General features: G+C 36.4%; 1 protein-coding gene across 1 annotated transcript; it reads right to left on the bottom strand.

Annotated features, from left to right (window-relative positions):
- Positions 1 to 18105: 18105 nt before the first annotated feature.
- LOC112289031 (inositol-tetrakisphosphate 1-kinase 1) lies at positions 18106 to 20240 on the bottom strand. The gene is made up of 3 exons (XM_024533938.3): positions 20149 to 20240; positions 19772 to 19958; positions 18106 to 19286 (listed from the first exon to the last, which is right to left on the bottom strand). The coding sequence occupies exons 1-3, from the start codon at positions 20238 to 20240 to the stop codon at positions 18267 to 18269; spliced, it is 1299 nt and encodes a 432-aa protein (XP_024389706.2). The 3' UTR covers positions 18106 to 18266.
- Between the last annotated feature and the right edge of the window lie 995 nt (positions 20241 to 21235).

Raw genomic sequence — 21235 nt, forward strand, 5'->3', positions numbered from 1 at the left:
AAAGAGGACAAGCTCGTTGATGCAATGGTGGTGTATCTCATGAACCTGCCCGATCGAAAGGCCCGGCAAACATTATGCGTAATGTCCACGAACAGAACCTCAAAGCCGACAACGTGGGAGGAGATCAAAGACGGAGAGTTTTTTGTCATCAACGAGCAGCACAGTGTTGCAGCCAGCAGGGTCATAATCGACGAGAGTAACGTGGTTGATGATGATGTGAAGAGCGATTTCCGCGTCTGGAGTTGCTTTATTGTATGGTCGAGCGATCCGGAGATACTGAGGTCCATATCAGCATACTACAATCGGATCAATCACTTTCAGATGATACAGCCGTCATGGGCGACCAACATCCTCGGAGCACGATCGGTTTGGGTGAGTATGGGATGCCCAGAGAATCCTTCCCAGATCACAGCCGCCGGCACGACAGCTAGGAGAAGAGCTTCGGACATTCAATGTAGAACGAAGGGATTCAAGGTAAGAGAATCAGATCGAGTCGATCTGATTTGTATTATGTGAATATCTTGACTTGGGATCAGATCGAGTTGATCTGATCTGAACGGTTGTACTTTCCATCACAGTCGAATTATTTTTGATGTGACGACATTTCTCGAGTGACTTAATAGTCTGATATTATGAAGGCTTGTTCAGAGGATATCAGCTCGACTCGATCTGATTTGCTACTCTCCCTCTTTTGAATTGAATTCTTTGCTATGATTCAGAAAATAAATATTTAACTTCTTCTATTTGCTTGCAGGCATTCGAGAAAGCAATGACTTTGAGGTTCTCATTGATTGACGTCAACAAGTCATTGAGAATTTTACGCACCAAGGGTGCAGAGGAGAAGCTTAAGCTCGTCAATGAGCTAAAGATCATCACTGCCCCGGAGCCCATCTACAACCTCTGGAGTGAGGTTATTTCCAGTGCTGCCCACGGGGAGCTCTACAACCCCGACACCTCTGCGAAGTTCAACGAGAAAGAGAACTGGAAGCAGGAGAGTTGCATGCTCAGCCACGAGTACTTCAAGTGGCTCGGCAACCTAAGCCTGAATGATCTGGAGAGGCTCGTGAAACACCTTCTTAACCAATCTGGAGAGAAGCGAAAGTTCCCCTATCTAAAGGTGACGATTAAATCAATCTCGTCTGTGCTTGAGAGCTGCTATAGCACGAAGGACTGGGTGGAGAGGAGGAAGAGGAAGCAGCTAGTGAAGAAGGAGCTCGACAACATAGACCCAAGCTTGGGATTAATCAACACGGAGGGCGACCTCATTCATGAGAATTGGAAGGCGTTCAAGCCGGCTCGTAATATCACGAGTGCGTCAATAAACGTCCTCCTTGAGTGGCCTGGAGAATCCTACTTTGCTGAAGCGAAGCAACTGAAGTCCAAGAACAAGACCTGCGTGCAGATTTCTCCGGCCGCAGCAGAGTTCTTCAAAGTTTTCTTGAATCATAAGAACGGGTTCCAAGTGCCATACGCGTGTGCCTATTACAAGACTTATGATGTGAGGACGAACACCTTCAGTAAGTGGAAAGACAACGCATGGAATAACGAGAGCGCTCGTGATATCGGGCTTGGAATCATCGACCTCCGAGAGCTTCCGGGGGTGGAGGATGATCTTATAGAACAAAACACCGTCCCTTATTTCCATCAAGTTCTTGCTGCTCTAGAGAAGAATAGAAGTCCATACTTCGCAGATGGAAAGAGGTGGCTCTTCATATCCGACTGCGAGAGCCATAGACTGCAGACAATGGACTTCATCAACTCGCACGGGGCCTTCAAAGGCCTGCACATCTACTTTGCAGACTACATTCCTGCAAAGTTCGAGCGTCTTGGAGATTCCTCAGTTGGGCGAGTGCCAAGGAAGGTGATCCTCACTTTCTTGCAAGATGTAGATGCCCGTGACCGTGTCGAGATCCGACCGGAATTTCTTCCTCCCGACACACCAATGTTTACCAAGCCTCACGGCTACAACGAGTTGGAGTTTCGAGTATACAACACCGAACTACGAATGGAGTTCTATCTCTGGCTAGTGCGGAAGTTCTGCCGTCCAGGGGGGTCCATTTTTTCACTTTGGGGGGGAGGCAAGATCACTTGTGCGGCAATGGTAGGTACTCAATCAGCTCAAGTCGAGCTGATTTGCTTCTCAATCAGCTCGAGTGGATCTGATTTGTTTTTCAATCAGCTTGAGTCGAGCTGATTTTCTTTTCAATGAGCTCGAGTCGAGTTGATTTGCTTCTGAATCAGCTGGAGTCAAGCTGATTTTCTTCTGAATCAGCTCCAGTCGAGCTGATTTGTTTTTAAATCAGCTCGAGTCGATCTGATTTGCTTCTCAATCACATTCATTTCTTTTTTTCATATCCACTAAGCTGTCCGCGTGCCATTTCATGCAGATGAGTTTCGTGGATGTCTTTGCGGTCGGAAGGACCGGAGAGTCGGATCGGTGGGAAGAGATCTCTAGGAAAGCACTCACTCTCGACAGAGATGACTTCCTTCCCAGTGGATACAAGATGAGTGCGATATACAAGTCTATGGCCACCACGCCCACACGGTCAAGAGTTGGAGCACGGCTCAGTGACCGCTTCGAGTCTTCTCCATCAAAGAAGCGGAGGACAACACCAGTTGACGACGTCCTCGTTATATCTGATGAAGACGACGACAAAGGGGACGACCACGACTATGACCCGGACGAGGAGAAGGAAGTCGACGAGAAGGTCAAAATCGATGACGACGACCTTCAAGAGTTGGATCCCATTCAGCCCAACGCCACACTACCTGAGCGGCGATCTCGGGTTATTCCGCAGTCAGCACAAGCATCTGATAATCCACCTTCCGGTGGAACTCCTGGTGCGTCATCTTCTGGGGGGCGGAGGAGGAAGAGGAAGGACATGGACTCTGTGGCTACCGTCATGGAGTCCATTTCGGCGATTCTGGTAGACAGCTAGCAGAGGCACGAGCAGCAGATTACAGAAATCAACGCTCGACAAGATCGTGATCGTGCCGAGAGCATGAGATTGTTCGAGGAGTCCCGGAGGATGCACAAAGACACATCCCGCATGATGCTGCTGCAGCAGCAGCAGACAAATCTTCTCCTCTCTGCATTAGTGAGGCTTAATCCCCAACTGCCAGACGCCCTTCCCGCCCCTCCTTCCCAGCCTCCGTCGCTGATGCTTGGGAATGCGCCATCTCGATCTGTCATGAGCGGATCCAGTAGTGGACATGCGGAAGCCGCCAATCTTCCGCATTCAAGTATTGTCAATGTCTCGGGCGAAGTGGCTCCTACTACATCTCAACAACACAGTCCGACGTCTCCGGCAATCAATTTTTCAATCGGTGAAGTTTCCAGAGTGGAGGCAGCGTCAGTAGAACCACATTCCATGGAGCGTCCCACAAATCTAGACGACGATACTCTAGAGATAGCGGTTGGCAGTGATCAATTAGCCTTTCCGGATCCAGATGCAGGTTTTGACACATAATCACTCGCTGTCAATTTTTTTTAACTCGACTCGAGGTGATTTGTGTTATTGGCTAGTGCGTCTAGAGTATAGTTGAATAGGCAAATTGTTTTTGATACGGAGTTCCTAATGGAACCAACCAGGGAGCTCAATACTTTTGATATGAATTTTGTACATTTTTACTCAGTCGATGAGTTTCAAATACTTGAGGGGCTCATTTGCTTCTACATTGAATCACAGGTGATGAAATCCTTGCAACTTTGTCAGCTCCTTCTGCTTCTCCCTCTCCGCTGTTTTATCCCACCTCGGTGACATTCGTTGTTTCTGCCAAGTCGTTGCCTGAGTCGCGGACCGTGATCTCTGACAATCGGTCCGAATCATTCGCCTCTTCAAAGCAAAAGGTGTGTTTCATTATCCCGTGTTCTAGGCTCCTCTGGTATGTGTGTCTTCCACGGTGCGCTTCTTTGTCTATGGCATGTAATTGTATGGTGCATTTCGAGATCGTCGCGCTCATTTGTAGTTAGTGAAAGGCATAATTGGCTCCTTCGTGGGCCGTTTGTCTTAGCATGTATCCGATCCTCCAGTTCGTAGTGAGGGGCCGTTGGAAGACCTTGGTCGTCCATTGAGGTCCAGGGCGGTTGACAAGTGGCTAAACGTCGTTCTAGACCTCAATGGAATTCTCTGTGTTTGCGAGGATTGGAAGTCTAATCGAAGCACAAAGCAATATAGCAACTCTTCGGCGCCGCACTCAGCCACGATTGGCGCGATTGTGGGAATGAAAGCTGTCTACGTGCGGCCGTATTGTTTGAATTTTTTGGCGGAGCTAGGAAAAATAGCCAGGATTAGTGTATGGAGCTCTATGAAAAGTTCGAACATCCAGGGCGTTGTAAATTACCTTTTTCCAAAAGAGATGTTGCCAGGCCTCGTACTAGGGCAGGATTCGTGTACGACAATTCGGTTCCGAGACTCCTCAGGACGATTGACCACCTTCATGGTTCCTGGAACGCATAAAGAGTTGTTCTTGAAAAATTTAGACACTCTATTCTCTGGTTATAAGGGAATCTTCAATTCAGAAAACACAATCATAGTGGACGATAGTCCTCTGAAGCACATCATGAACGATTCAAAGAATGTCTTGCTTCCAAACTCTTGGTCTAATGATGGGAACGGGAACCGGGACACATTCCTCCTCCACACCTTATTTCCTTGGTTTCAACGACTGCACCTTGCTCGTGACCAAGGGTTAAAGTTATTCCGAGAACATGGGCCAAACAGGATTGGGCAAAGAATGTTGTGCGATGAATGGAATCGCACTGAATATAACAAGGTCATGGAGCTAGTTCGAGGGTCTTCTCCTAATTATAATTAGGACAGCCATGCACGTATGTATTGTAAGAATACGTATCTCCGCAAAGGACTGTGATTCAGATTGAGTCGAGCTGATTTGTCAATGTATTGGATCAATGGACATTTGTTTACTTGTCATGGATGTAGAAATAGGAGTTGGAGGTCATGTGCAATTCTCTGATGGATAGTGTTGTATAGTGTTTCATGCAATGTGGTCGTGATGTACCATGTATCTTATTGCAACTGTATTTCCAGTTCTTGATTTATGTGTTTACATCCATGTCAGTACTTCACGATAGTACGAGAATGTTGTGGATGACAAGTACAAGTGTTTGTATGGATAGATAATCGGATTTTTTGTTTCAAATTGTATTGATCTGAAATTTTTGATGGATTGAAACAGGTCCGTCGATTGCAATGCGAAGTGTCTGCAGATTCCATCATGGACTACGGCCAGAACGTTCTTCTCAGCACAGGAAACTTCCTTTGCTCTACTCCTTCTGTCAATTCGACTATGGACTTCTCTAAGAAGCCTGTTGACGATGGGATGGTGGATAGTCCTTTGGAGAAGAAAGTGCAGTTGTCTGACCTGGACAGGCCCTCTACACTGCGTGCAACGGAAGTTGAGGCTCCGACCATGTCCCTATTAACTATTGTAAGATTGATGCAAAAAAAAGTATATGGAGATGCTAATTATGACAAAGTGTTGCCGAAAGTTCCGGATTATCTTCGAGATGACAACCATGAGATACTTCGTAATGCAGCAAAGTCTACATCAGCACAACAAGACATAAAGCCCTTTCTACATTGCAATATTTGAAAAGGAAATGTGAGCCATGACATTGTTGTAGAAATAACTACTCCAATTCATTGTGCAATGCTATTGTGCTCAAATCTTGTAGAGCACAGCAACTTGACTACTGATACAAATTTCAATAAATTTCAATGGGGTGTAATCGCTGAGTACAACTGCGATAAGCCATTACAACTCTGAAGTGTACATTGCATGGTTGATAGTTGATTATTTCTGAGGTTGTAGATGAGGTTTTCTAAGTTTGCAAATTATTTAGTAAGTTCTACACTCACGACATGTATATTTGGTGATTATTTGAAATAAAATTCTCTACATTTCAATTTGAATTCATTATATTCCACCAATTTTCAATGTTCCAGAAGGACCTCTACTTCATGCTTTTGGTTTTTAAACCTCCTCAACACTCTCAATTCACTGGAATTCTCTCAAAATAATGAATATTGGGTTATTATTTTTTAATCCTTAATAAAATTAATTGATAAATGCTTTACCATTCTAATCCACATCTCAAGTAAGATTTTAGAATATAGCAACATATATGGTAGTTGATTATGATTCTTATTGTAAAGATAAGAACTTAGTCTTTGTTACTCTTTTTTTATTATTTTTTTTAAATGTCATTATAAAAACTTTTAGAAATAAATTCAAAATATAAAAGAATTGTAAATTTTTTTCCATCAAAGGTGCAAAGCAAGAGAGAGGACTTTTAGATAGAAGTGCGTATATGAATCCAACTTGAGTAAATCCATTAGAATATTAGAAAAATTGCAATCTTATATAGAATTTAATTTATTACAATAATCTTCAAAATTTTGATCTTGTTTCATAAAACTTCTTGAGCATACTAATTCTTATCTCTCTCATGCTTGTAGAAGTAAGACTTCTTGAATTTGGTTGTGAGGCTAATCAATTTATTTCTTTCAAGTACACAACTGTTTGGCATAGATTTGGAACTTCTTCTATAAGTGTAGGAACAGTGCTTCCATAATTAATGTTGGTGATGCTTATAATTTCTATCCTAAGTCTATTGACAAACTCATGAAGATGTCTAATAGTTACAAATCTATTCTTACTTCTACAAAGTGTAAAATCTATAATTTTTTCTTCTATTTCAAAGAACTTGGTAAATTGACAAGTCAAATTAGAAGAGAGTAATCCACAACCTTTAATATCAAATGAAAACTTTGACAATGAAAGATAGTCTACTCTCTTTAAGAAAAAATTAGTATTAAAAAACTCAATTGTTTATTTAAGATAGGTAGTCCACAACCTTTGAAATAAAATATTAAAAGTAAAATAATTTAATTACTTCAAAAATAAGATAAGAATAATAAATTAGTACTCTTATTAAACTATTATAGATATGAATCAAAATAAGAAGAATCTTAAAATACTCTTATATAATTAAGAAGAATGTATCTTTATTTCAAAAGTAATATAGTATTAAGATTAGAATGACTATTTTCAAAGATAAGAAGAGTACAAATACTTGAAATTGGAATAAAAACAAAAAAGCTGTTGATAAGAGTGAAAAATGCTTCATTCTTGCGTCTATATATATTATCTAACTAAAAATTATGTAGCGATATTTTTTAAGACCTTCGACACATGTCTTAATTTGCAAGTAAGTTTTTTATATGTGTGCTACATAGTTTACTTGTTTGACAAGCTATCAACATGTGTGATATAAGACTAACTTCTTGATGAAGTTTCTAGTCTATAAACACATATAAAATCAAAGTTGTATCTATGAAACTTTGGGTTGATAGCATCTTGAATTTATTTCTAAAAATTTTTATAATGACATTTAAAAAATACATTTATTAATAAGAACTTAGAGACATTTTTAGTACATTATAAGTCTTAAGTGCTAGTAGATGGTTTCTCATGTTTTTATTATCACAAGAAAAAGTACTTCATTGAATAGAGTTTGGAACCTATTAAGGTATATTAGCACTATAAAAATTTCATAAAGTTTGATAATCTAGACACACATGTGCTTGGCTATTTGCATTACAATCAATATATCTACATCTATTTTTTCAAATTTTTTCTATTGCATTTAAAAGAAGATGTTTGCAATTGTTGTATTTGTTTCAATATGTATCTCAATAAAGACAACCTAATCCCTTATTGAAGAAATACAACAATCAAGATACAAGTAAGTAGAAATCAAAAATATTGTATACAAGAAAAATGTGAAATGAGATGCCTCTTACTTCCAATACCCTTTAATTATAGGAAGAATTTATATCTATTATTATTAAATTTCATCTATAATTATTTTCAACTATCTTTGCTTCATTCAACTAAATCTTAAATTTTTCTTAATCTAGGTACCACTTAAAATCCTAGCCATAATATTAATAAATTACTTTTATTGTTTTACTATTCTTTGATTTTTAGCAACTTATCTAAGGTAATTGTATCTTATTTTTATTTTAATACTCTCACTTTGCTATTGGTCAAAGGCTTTTAAATCTAATGCCTTATTCAACTTTTGATGCCTAATTTTTATTAGTGCATTTGTTAGCAAATCAGCAAGTATGTCTTTTGTTGCATAAGACTTCATATTAATCATTCTCATTTCAATCTTCTCTCTTATGTAATAATATTGAATGTCAATGTGCGTGGTTTTTAAGTGATGCTTTAGATTCTTTACAAAAACAAGACATCTTTGATTATTACACTTCATTGAAAATACTTCCAATTATATAAGTTTAATGTCTTTTAAAACTTATTTTAGCCAAATTGCTTCTTTTACACCATAATTTGTTGCCATGTATTTTGCTTCTATCATACGCCTTGTAATTATTGAATGTTTTGTACAATTCCATGAGATTGTTACTATTCTAATAAAGAATACATATCCTATTATTGATTTTTTATCATTTACATCTCCAATCCAATCCGCATCATAATAATCATGCAATGTAATATTATCTCTTTCAAGGCATAATTTGAAGTTTAAATTGCCTTTCAAATACCTCATAATCATCTTGATGGTTGCTCAATGGATTGGTCTAGCCTTTGATATGTATTGGCTCACAATACTCACCGCATATGCAAGTTCCATCCTAATCCCAACTATTGCATACATAAATGAGCCTACTATTTTTTTATATGGAATATCTTTTATTTCATCTTCAACTTCACCAAAATCTTCATCTAAAAGCTTCATCAACTTCAAATTGGCCTCCAAAGATATTTCAATACGCTTGCATTCTTTCATATTGAATTATTTTAATACTTCTTCAATGTACTTACTTTGGCTCATTGTAATGGTCTTATTATGATAATCTTTTACAAAATCTAGTCTTAAACAATAGTGGAGCTGTTTTAGATCACTCATTTTATACCTTTTTTCTAATTTTTCCTTGAATTAATCTATCTTCTTCATGATGTTATTTAATATGATTAAATCATCAACATAGAAGATGACAATCAATATGAATTCATTTAATTACATCAAATGCAAGGAATGATCAATCTTATTCCTTACAAATTCTTCATTCACAAAGAATATATCAATACGTTGAAACCATGCCCTTGATAATTGTTTTAGTTCATATAGAAATTTTTTCAACTTAAAAATAAGACATTATTTTCTTTCTTTAATAAGTCTTTGATGTTGATCCATGTAAATGTTTTATTTCAACTTTTTATTTAAAAAAGCTAGCTTTACATCTATTTGAGGTATCTCAAAACTTATTATTGCCTCAATTGCCATAATGGTTCTAATGGTGGTGAATTTGGCTACGAAAGCAAATGTCTCATTAAAATCAATACCAACAACTTATAAATAGTCTTTAGAAATTAATCTTATCTTATATCTCATAACTTTATCCATTGCATCTTTTTTAATTCTAAACATCTACTTACAATCAATTAAAGATCAATTTTATGGAAATTAAATCAATTCCCATGTTTCATTGTCCATAAGTAATTTGTATTCTTTTTTTATGGCCTACTTCTATTTCATAGAATTTTTAGACTTTAGTGCATCACACAAATTCAATGGATCAATAAAAAATGTAATATTAACTTGTTCTTCACTTATTTAAAGAAAGATGTGGTTCTTCCACCATTTTCTATGTGGTCTTCTTTCTCTCAAAGGATATTTCCTTTTATTTGAAGAAGATTCATCTTGTTGCACTCTATATTTTCTTCTAAGCTTCTTCTTCTTTAAAGCTTGTCTTTTTTTACCCAAAGGTTGATATTCTTTATCATCATCATCATCATCATCATTATTATCATAAAATTCAACATCTTTATTACTAGTCCTATAAATTATAGTCTTTTTTTCATCTTTTTTGTCTCTTCACCTTTATTTATACTTCTACTATCTTTATTGTCATCATTTTATTCTTTTTTTTTTCTAAATTTAAAGATATTTCCTCAAACACACCATTACTTTTACTTTGATACATCTTCAAGTGCTCACAAGTATTCTTATGCTTCAAAAACTCTACATCATGACTTTTGATGATCTTCTTGGTATCTAAATATATTAATATATATGCCTTGGTACCTTCATTATATATATATATATATATATATATATATATATATATATATATTGTATATTTTGTATCAAATTTAGACTTCATATAATTTAATATCTTTATATAAGTAATACATGTAAAAGTCTTAGTGTATAAAATACAAGGTTTTCTCCCATTCCATGCTTCTTCTAGAATCATTAATGTGAATACAGTTGTAAAGTATCTATTCATTGTATATACCACATTTACCATGGCTTATATCTAAAACTCATGCCTAAGGTGTTCAATATGTAATATATTCCTTACCATCTCTATAATGGTTTGATTTTTTTTTTTAGCAACTTCATTTTATTTTGGAGTATAAAAAATAGAGGTTTATTTCATAACACCTTGAATCTTTAAGAAATCATCAAAATACTTTAATAAATACTTATTTCTATTTTTTTTGTGCAACACCTTGATCTTGCATTTATATTGTTTCTTTTCAAGTGCCTTAAATTCTTTAAACTTTGAAAAACAATCATTCTTTACTTTAAGAATGTAAATCCATATTTTTTAAAAAAAATCATCAATGAATGTAACTAAATATCTTGCTCCTCCAATTGATGGTATCTTCATTGATCTACAAACATTCAAATATATAATTTCCATTTTTTTTTTAATACATGTTGCAATTTTACTTAAAAATGAAGCCTTTTGTTATTTACCTTGCATACAACTTTCACAAGCAAGTATCATAGTATTATGGCTAAATTGACTAAGATCTAAGCCAATTACTATAGATTAGAGTTTTTTCATGCTGTCCATATTCAAATAACTAAGTTGTCAATGCCAAATACCAAATTTATCTTCATTATGTAAGAATTCAATAAATACAGCCACTTGAATTCCATTCACCTTCTTACACTTGATGTAGTAGATGTTGCCATCTCTAAAGCCCTTGACAATATCATCTCCAACCGTCTTTATAAAACACCTATTCTTAACAAATTGCACCGTATAACTATGTGAAACTAATTTACTCATCAAAAGGAGGTTTTTCTTGATCTTGGATATATGCAAGATATCTTTCAATCTGAATTTCTTAATTTGCACTCTTACAAAAATTTCTACTAGAATAGAATCCATTCCAATGGCTTATATCATGCCATTGTCTCTCATAAAAATATTTGTTGCCGAAATTTCTTCATAAGTGTTAAATGAACACTTGTATAGAGCCATATACTTGGTGGCATCCAAATCAACAATCTATTTGGATATGGTAGCCATCAAGAAGCCTTCACTTTCCATGAATGCAAAATCATCTCCTACAAATTGCTAAAATTAAAATCCTAGCCACTATATTAATAACTTATCTTCACTTGTTTATTACTCTTTCACCATTAACAACTTCTCTAAGGTAATTATATCTTATTCTTACTTTAATATCTTTAACAAGCAAGTTTCACTACTATAAAAAAAAATAATATCCATCTTGATATGACAATTGTTTAATATTGCATTATATTAAATTTTATCAAAGACTATATTAATTGTTATGCTTCAAACCAAATTGTCACTTATAACAATATATCAAAGGTCTATAATAATAAATCTAATGCAACCATAAATAATGATCAACTCTATTGCTATGTATAGATTCAAGTTGAGTACTACAAAAATAGTATAATTATATCATATTATGGTTATGTATATTATTCCATTAAATATTACAACTTGATTTTTTAAAATTTTATGATTTTTGATATTAAAAACGAGCACAATAATGTCTTATTCTATGATAAGAGTGCATAAGATAAAGATGCGGACATATTATACAATTTGCAATTACTATATCATTTAACAATTCTATTCTAAGACATTATTGATGGCCGTACTCCAATCGAGGTGACTTTATCTTCAATAATTATGTTGGCCAAAATAAGTCAAAGATCTTGTGCATGTTCTAAGTCCTTCTTTCTATCATATTTCCATCATGTTATATGTTTTCTATTGCTAAACTACTTGTACAATATTATTGATTGTATTATTATTTGGTGTTACAAATAAATATACAAATTGAATAAATATATGTCCTAGAGACTTGTCAATGAAGTCAATTAAGTAAATTGTATCAATGCCATCTTTATTGATGAAAACAATAATTAATGGCCATTCTTTACCATTTGAATGAACTTGCTAAATAAGTATTTTATTTCTCTTTTTGCAAGCTATATTTTAAATTACATGTTTAAAATTAATCATTGAATTTGTAAGGTGTACTACTCCATAACCACATTCTTGACAATATCTTGAGTTTTATAATATGTATATAGATAAATTTTGGATAAAGTATTAAAGTGCTAGTTGTAAATGTGTGTGCAAATTTTGACATCAATAAAATAGTTAGATCAATGTGTGTGAAGGTTTTTGTGGGCTAAGGTCTCAAAAATTAGAATTTGAAGATTAGCGAGTATTTTTAAGTTTTTTAGCAATTTATTAATTAGATTGAAATGATTTTTTTTTAAGAAACTAGACTTAATTTTCAAAAATTTAGGTGAATTTTGGAAGTAATTCAATAGTTCAAGAAGGAGGTATTAATACTCAAAGTTCAACATTCAGATCAGAGTAGGAGGTTGGCCAACACTTGAATAGAATTTAGGATTGATCATCTATTTGGCAAGTTTGATCTTCTTCAAATTTTTTATGCTTGTTGCGAACTTAGTTGTTGAAAGATGTGTAAAATCTTAAGAAAGATCAATGATATAATTAATAGATATTGAGATTTTAAACTACCGTAGGATTAGATTAATTTATCTAGAATTTGGTTTAGAGTTTAGGATTTGTTTAAGATTTAGGATTTACTTATGATTTGATCTAGGATTTAATTAAAATCCATTAGGATTTCAATTAGGACTAAAATAAGATTTTATTAGGATTTGATTAGGATTTATTTAAGATTTATTTAAAGTTTCTTTATTATTTCTTTAGGATTTCTTATAGATTTCTTTTGAATTTCTTTAGAAATTCTTTAAGGTCTATTTATTATTTCTTTATGATTTTTTTTATAATTTCTTTAGAAGTTCTTTAGAATTTCTTCATATTTTTTTTGTAATTTCTTTAAGATTTCTTTTAGATTTTATTAAAGCTTGATTAACATTATTAAGTTTTAATTAGAATTTATTATGATTCTATTATAGTTGTTAGGATCTTGTTATTACAATTTCTCTTTTGTTTCCCATAGCCAGATGCCCAATGCATTCTTAAAGCAAGACTTCTTGTTATACAACATTGTAGCTCTTAATTAGATAGTATATATGAAGATAAGATTGAAGCCTACTTAATTCTTATCAACAATTTTCTTATTCTTAGTCTTGTTTCAAAAAACTCTAGTTTTCTTGTCTTTGGTTGTAGCCATTTTAATTTAATATTATACCATCTTTAAGTGATTATTTAGTCTATTCAAGTGGCACACGAATGTATTGAACTCTTGATTTTTTAAGATTCATGTCCTTGATACTTGATCACTACCATCTTTTACGCATCTATTAAGATTATTTAATTATTGTATCATCCTAATAAGATTTTGACCAACAAGAAACTAAAGTCACTATCAAAGAAGTACTTTTATATTTTACCCAAGCACCTTAGCTACTATTTGAAAGTCCTTGAATTTGTATTGCTACTAGACAATGAAGCTCCACAAATTTGAAAGTTCAAGGCCATTGCTAATATTGCAATTGTGCTAGTTATACTAAAGGATTTATTTATTAATTAAAAATAAATAACTATCTAACTACAAGAAGAGGATGTCTAGCTAGCTTTTAATTCTTAAGTCTTTTGTTTTCAGTGTCTAAAAGACATTCAGAAGCAACATCAAAACCCTAATCATAGAAGATACAATTTTTAATTTTTGAAATATTCCTTAGATTGAAATTGTCAAGGAGAATTGATTTCTATACTTTGTTTCTTTATCTAAGCAAAACTTAGCTTATAATAGAATTTTTTTGAGATTAGAATCTTGCCAATGGATTCATCTGCTCTCCTCCATCTATATTCGCTTATGACATTTCAAGCTTTCTCTCTCTTGAGATTAGAATGTACTTCCACTCATGACAAAACTCCTTAGTACAAATTTTATCACTAAAAAGATTCTTGTTAAGGATAGTAACAAATGATAAAAATAATACTAATAAATTATCAACTCTACTTTGGCAAATAGAATGTATAAGAGGATTATATGTATTAGAATTTTGAATTTTATTTATAATATTTTGCATAAAAAAAAATATTTAGGTTTTTTTAAAAGATATATGTAAAAATAATGTTAATTAATTAATATTATTAATATTTTGACTAAAATAAGATTAAATAGACTTTTAAAGATTTTATATAATAAAAAAATTAAAAAATATTTTAAAATAATTATGAATAGATAATTATAAATAGAAAATAAGTAAAGCAAGTGCAAATAAGAAAATCATGTAAAGATGAATAGATGAAGATATAAAGAGATTTGTAGAAGTTGTGTGGAAGGGATAATATTTTAATATAATCAAATATTATTGTTCTTTTAATCACACTTACTTAAGACTTACATAAAATCTATTTATTGAAATTTTTTTATTTTTTATGTTTTTTGATTTTTTATTTTTATTTTAATAATAAAATATTATAAATATTTAAATTTTAAATGTTTTAATTAAAAAATATTTATTTTTAAATATTAAAAATACATATAGTAACCAGAATATGGTAAATATGTACATTGCAATCTAATTTGCTTCATTGTTTGCAATGCTAATAGGTTGTTAAGATATTGATAGCTCTTGTTTCTTTAATTAGAAAAAAATTATGTGTTCCATATGTGTCAATAAATATATATATATATATATATATGAATAAAAATAGTTGTTAGTTTGTTTTCCTACAAGTTCTTAGTGGCCATAGCATTCTGTTGTTATTTGAGATTGTGGAGGATGACATATTGAAATAGTAGAAAAACAATCCACAAGAATGTTTGATAATATATTTATTTATTAATTCATATTTATAAATTTATATTTATATATAAATATATCAAAAGAAAAATATAATGGCTTTGTATAAAAATTGTATATGATCTTAATAAATCTTTGCTTGCATTATGTTATAAAATTGATTTATTTTGAGGATGCAACAGCATAGTGTTTATTCATATTTTTGATATTACAAACATGTATTGTCACTATCACATAATGGGGAATCATATAAAATAAATCTACTGGACAAAATTTTCATATTACTTCTAATCACACTTCTGTCTGTATAGCTAGTATTTCAGCGACCATCTATGATTTGACCTACCCACACAGAGAGTTGGAACCATTCTCAAATTTTGTTCTTTAATTCTTGCTTGCATTAGGTTGCACAAAATTTTACTATTTTCTATCATCCTGTCCAAATCAGTTTTCCAACACTCATATCACACCCCATGCCAAAGTCAAAAGTTTTCCTGTTCACATGGACTGAGTAGCAAACACTGCGTAGAGTCTTCAAAAGTGCTTTTTCTTTTCTTTTCTTTTACTGAGTTTCTGTGAAGCGATGACATCAACATTGTGTCAGCTGCACAGAAATCTAGATGTCCAGACTTCCGTCTAAACCAGTCTCGTCTATCTCGCAAAAAAAACCGACATCAGTCTTCCGCTCTTACATCATACACACAATTGTCGATGTGAATTTCTAGCTACTTGTTGGTGCTGCTCCTTAACTATGATACAAAACAGTGCCTACTTCACGACCTCTCCAGTCCTAGAGCTGGATCGAACACCTCGATGAACCCAAAATTTCTGCAAAACTCCGGAAGTTTCAGAGTTCGGTGCTGTCGAAAATCAACCAGTTTCAGATTTGAAAAAACAAGATGGTTGTCGCATCCGAACTGGTTTCCGGGAGGGCGTTGAGCTGCAGTGGTGCTCGTTTATCTAGAATGAGCCATGTGCACTTGCATGCAGTAGGAGATCTCCTTCTTCTCCTCTTCTTTGGCGCTCTGCGTCTTTGCCACTGTGCTTAGGTAACAATGTCCTGGGTAAGTGTAAAAAGACGACATGCCCACCATCTCCGTTCCCGTGGCCACGCCGTTCATCAGCTTCACGTACCTGTCTCGGAGCTTCAACAAGATTCTTACAGGTTTCGCAGTTTTTCTGCCTTGGACAGAACATGCTGCAGGTGCCACCTTGCATCGTTTCTCCGAAGGAATCTCGCAGTTTTCCAGGACGGGCTCGAGGGCGTAGCAGCTTTTCTGTGCGGTTGGAAACCTCTGAGAGGATCTTGTGCTTTTTGCTGGTGTATTCATCTTCCCCCACTGCGAAGCCATCGAGTGATGACAATCCTGCAAACGTCAAAAACTCTCTGAAAACTGAGTAAAATCCTTTCCCACCGAGCTAGTGCTTGCACCAATCTGTGGAATGAAAACGAATCCAAAATCCAAACTGGACGTAGTGAGAAGTCGCACACAGATAGCTCACACCCAGACAAACTTCAAAGCTGATCAACTTTGGCACACTCACTACAACTGACGCTGAACAAGAGATCAAGCAATATAAACGCAGAGAGTGATTCTAAGAGGGGAGTGGGATTCAGGATGCGGAATAAATTGAGGACGAGTACAGATAGTTTGACAAGCGCAGAATGTGACAGGGTTAAATACCCAGGTTTTGGGAGATAAAAGTAGGGAGTCGGGATACTGGTAACGTAGCTGTTGTACAGTGAGGAATCTCGCCGATTTAAATGAACGAGTTGGAACGCGCTGATCCCACCACTAAGTGTGCCCAGAGCTACAGCCCTAGGCTTCATGAGGTGATGTTCACGAGCTCAACTGCATCCATCCACCTGTGACAGGAACCGAACCAAGGGTCCACTCTTAGGAATTGGGCGGGGCCTATACCGTTGAATTTCTCAACAAAGAATATCAGTTAGCTCACACGGTACACTGTCGATCCCTGCCGTTCGGTAACTCACGAGTTACACCTTCTCAAATCTGGCGCAGGTGCGTTACCGAGACAAGTGGACCACCTTTATAGAAACACGTTACTCTGAACTGGTTGAGAGATTCGAGGATGTGATTTCAGATTAACCTGAAATTAGGGTGTGCAGATTTGGAACGAAAGACCTCTTTCAGAAATGAGGATCCCACCTGAAACGTATGGGGCGGTAGAAAAATATGTTTTGGATGTCGCTTTTGTGCATCGAAGTCACCCTACCATTACAAAGTTCGAACAAATCCACCTGATGCTTCAGTGGTGCTTCTAATTTGGTGTTGTCCCAGCCTCTGTGGTGGAGTAGCCAGGCTACGGTCGAGAAAACGAACCCATGGTTGAAATAATGAAACTGATTAAGCTAAGATAACATGCTTAAGACCAAAGTTCATACAGCTTACAAAAGTTTGAGCTTGCCTTCAGTTAGCCAAAACTTTCAAACTTTACAGTGAAGGCATCTCTTTTTTATCTCCCCGGGAACCACGTTACCACAAAAATAAGAGGATGTTTACATGTGAGGAGGAAGATCAGCTGAGCAGCCTAAACTTTCACAAAATGATCTCCCTGCAGTATTAAGGGACCAAGCCTTGGAGCCTAAGCATTGCTCAATTTCTCCCCTGTCAGACGAGGAAAACCAAAGGCCTGTAATCTCTAGCCTAACACATCACACCTTCAACAGCCTGAAGATTTAAGTTTATCTGAGGGCCACCCACTAATCAACGGGAACACCACATAGAAAGAACACTCATTGTTGTTTCTTCACCCTCACACAATCTAAGGCAAATTCTTCAGCCGCAAGTCTAAACTTGGTTTCAACAGCAATGTAGAGCACATTCGGAAGGGATAAAAATGAAAATCCATAAAGTAGAATTAGTGCTCTGGCCTTTATCTCACAAGGGACGCGGAAGAATGGAACAAGAGGGAAAACAACATTCATACATCAAAAAGTGAGCACAGCAGAAAATACTTATCAAGAATCCAATCGAAGAACCAATAGATTACATGAATACGTGACAGAATTTATTTCACAATATTACTGTAATGAACCATAAACGATTCCACAGCTTGCTGAAATTCGGCAATAGACCGGTCCCAACTTGCGGTCAGCTAGATGCCTAACTTCACGCCGCATCTTCGTTAGGCCTTAAGGATTTATCCTTTATGCCTCTTCCACGGAGACATCAAGGTTGCTGGCAATTGAGTCAGCTAAGGAGTCGGCAGCAGGAGTACTTGTGGAGGATTTCTCATGCCGAAGTTCAAGCAGAAAATCAGTAAGCACGGTCTCAAAATCCGGCATTTTAGCATACCCAGGGAAGTAGTTGATGTCTATCACGTAGTAATGGTTGCCAGCCCCGGAGTCTTTGATCACATCGAAGTTGAAGAGGTTCAGTCCGAGATTCTCCCGCAATCCCTTCGCCACATCTGCGATGAACTCCTTAGGAGGAAGCTCCGCCTTGGTCACATTGTCGCCCATGGTCGCACCCGAAACCGCGTTGGAGATTTGAGCGAAAGGCAAGGGCTCCTCGGCGCTAGCTACTTGGTCTTCGTGCACATCGGGGAGCGAATGGCGTCGAACGCATTGAACGTACTTACCAGCAACATAGACTTTGAAGATAACCCCTCCGTGGTTGATAAATTCTTGGAGCACCATCGGAGGCTTCAATTTGTGGAGACCTTTGGAGTTGAAGAGAAGGTACATGGCGTGTGAGGTTGCACTGCCATCTGCGACCATGGGCTTGGATATAACAGGGAATGTCAGTTCCGCAATTGCTTTGTCGTCGTTGAGCATTTCCTCACTGTCAACAATGAGTTGCTTGGGAATGCCGACGGTCCCCAGCCCTTCGGTGACTTTGATGTGAGCTACAGCTTCCAGCATGGTAACGCGATGCAGAAGCTTCTCAATGGATGCGGGGGGGTCGATTAGAATGACACTTGGGTGGCGATCCTTGTACTCGACCAGCTCCTGGGTCCAACTGTCGCCCCCGTGCTTGTGGATGATTGCATCGAAAGGACCCTGCTCCTCTAAGGGCTTCTTCATGTCCACAGCCACCAAGTTGACGCCCTTGCTCCTCGCATGCTCGATTAGTGAGGGTGTCAAAAAGCTCGTCACCTTCTTCTCGGCGAGCGCATACCCTACCACGAAAGCTTCCTCCGCTGACGACATGGCAACAGGAAAAACCTAAAATCCCCCAAAAAACACATTTCAGCCCCTCCCCGCATTACTCATAAGAAGTAACTCGAGCATAATCCGCAACATATTGACCAAGCTCACTGCAAATTGGATCTCGCGGTTTATCTCCGCCCTGTTTGCGAATTCGTAATGACCTCAGTACTCTGCTGACACTCACGATCCGAATACTCCCTTTACTTAACATTCGAAAACCTGAAGTCCAAAAGTAACTTACCCAGCTACAGAAATTCACAATGCGCTCGAATCGAATTCGATCGCTCTCGCAGAAATAAGAGAAGCAAAAGATAAGAATCGCAATTAAAACTACCACGAAACTCTGATCTGCTCAAAGCCAATTCAAAGCCCTCCTTACTGAGAGCCCAAAACCCTACTCCAGAAACTCACACTACCCGACAACTCGCAACAACACCCACCTCACAAAAGCGATCACAACACCAGATACTCCAAGTATTGAAAAGCTTCAAAGACAGTACCTGATTAAAAAAACCCACTGTCCGATGATGTGAACAGAATCCCTCCACAACAAGCTTCACCAGCGAAATGAAAGAGGAGAGTCTGAAAGCTCTCTCTTCAGCCCAGAAGCACTCTTGTATACGACCCAATCCAACAGAGTCAACCACAACAGGCTCGGAAGGCACGGCAGATACCCAGGAATGAAATCTACGCGTGACGAATCCACAACCAGTATCTCATCCGCTGATTCTTCCTCCACCTCCCTTTCGCATCGTCAACGTTGTTAGGGGTTCCCTTCTCGCTGTCACCGCGTCTCGGCACACACACACGCACACATACACACAATGCACTCCAGCGTGTAATTATATAAAGCTAAGTCAACCCATGAAGCTTTTACCTTGCCATGAATGCCGCCACTGAATGCTGTGCATCACTGCACCCAAGGCCTGTGGCTCCATCTGCCAACCACCGGTGCGATGTGGCCACCATGGGGCTGCCCACACCGCTCTTATATTAGCTCCCAGGATGCGAAGCAAATGCGGCCTTGGATGTGGAAGGGGGTGGGAGGTAGTGCGAGGGGAATAGTGTCGGGCCTTGTGCAGATTTGCGGTTGCGGCGACTGACTGGGTCATGCTCGTGGCACCTCGGCATTCATCTTCATTGTCCCCTTGCCATGCTTGATGTCACATTGATTTACATTCATTCCATTGCAGAGTTGCATTTTCACCAACCGGACTGAGACGGAGGAGACGGCGTAATTTTTCCTTTGAAAAGCAGGCAAGCAAACAAAAACAAACACATTTACTCCGAGGCTCCGATGTCGGAGTCGCCTCGTGGGATCCGAGCGAGCGAGCGAGCGCTTTTGCAGGTGGTGGGGTTGGCGTTGTCCCAGTGGGAGGGTGTCGGTAAAAACACGAATGTTGTTTTGTTCGGTGCTGTTGTTGGGTATGGAAATGAATATGGGGTTAGTTGCGTTAGTAGGAATGAATAACATATAAGGTTCAAATTTGATGTTTTTATGTATGTGAATAGCATATAAGGTTCAAATATCTAGAAGTTTGGAGAAAATAAATTATAAAATAGTTTGTAGTACATTTGTAACATCACATCCTTTTCCAACAAGTTATAAACAAAGTTCTCATATTTGATCTTTTTAGACCTACAAAACAAGCAAAGATTGGTTTGAAAAGTATTGCCTTAAATAAGATTATTTTAAATTTATTCAATAGGACAATAAACTTATTTAACTAACAACTATAATTGTGATTGTTTGATATCAAAGTTACTCATTATTACAAGATTTACTTACTAAATTATAATAAATCAATCAGATTCTTTGATAATTCAACTTCTAGGATTTTTTATTTTTTTTAATATTTATAAAGAAAATACTTTAATTTTATATTTGAAATTCCAACTGAGATTTTTTAATTTTTATTTTTATAATTCTTTTTATTAATTTTAACACTCTTAAAGATAAAATA

Source organism: Physcomitrium patens, chromosome 11 (assembly GCF_059467195.1).
Source record: "Physcomitrium patens ecotype Gransden chromosome 11, ASM5946719v1, whole genome shotgun sequence".
In the NCBI taxonomy this organism is placed as follows: Eukaryota; Viridiplantae; Streptophyta; class Bryopsida; order Funariales; family Funariaceae; genus Physcomitrium; species Physcomitrium patens.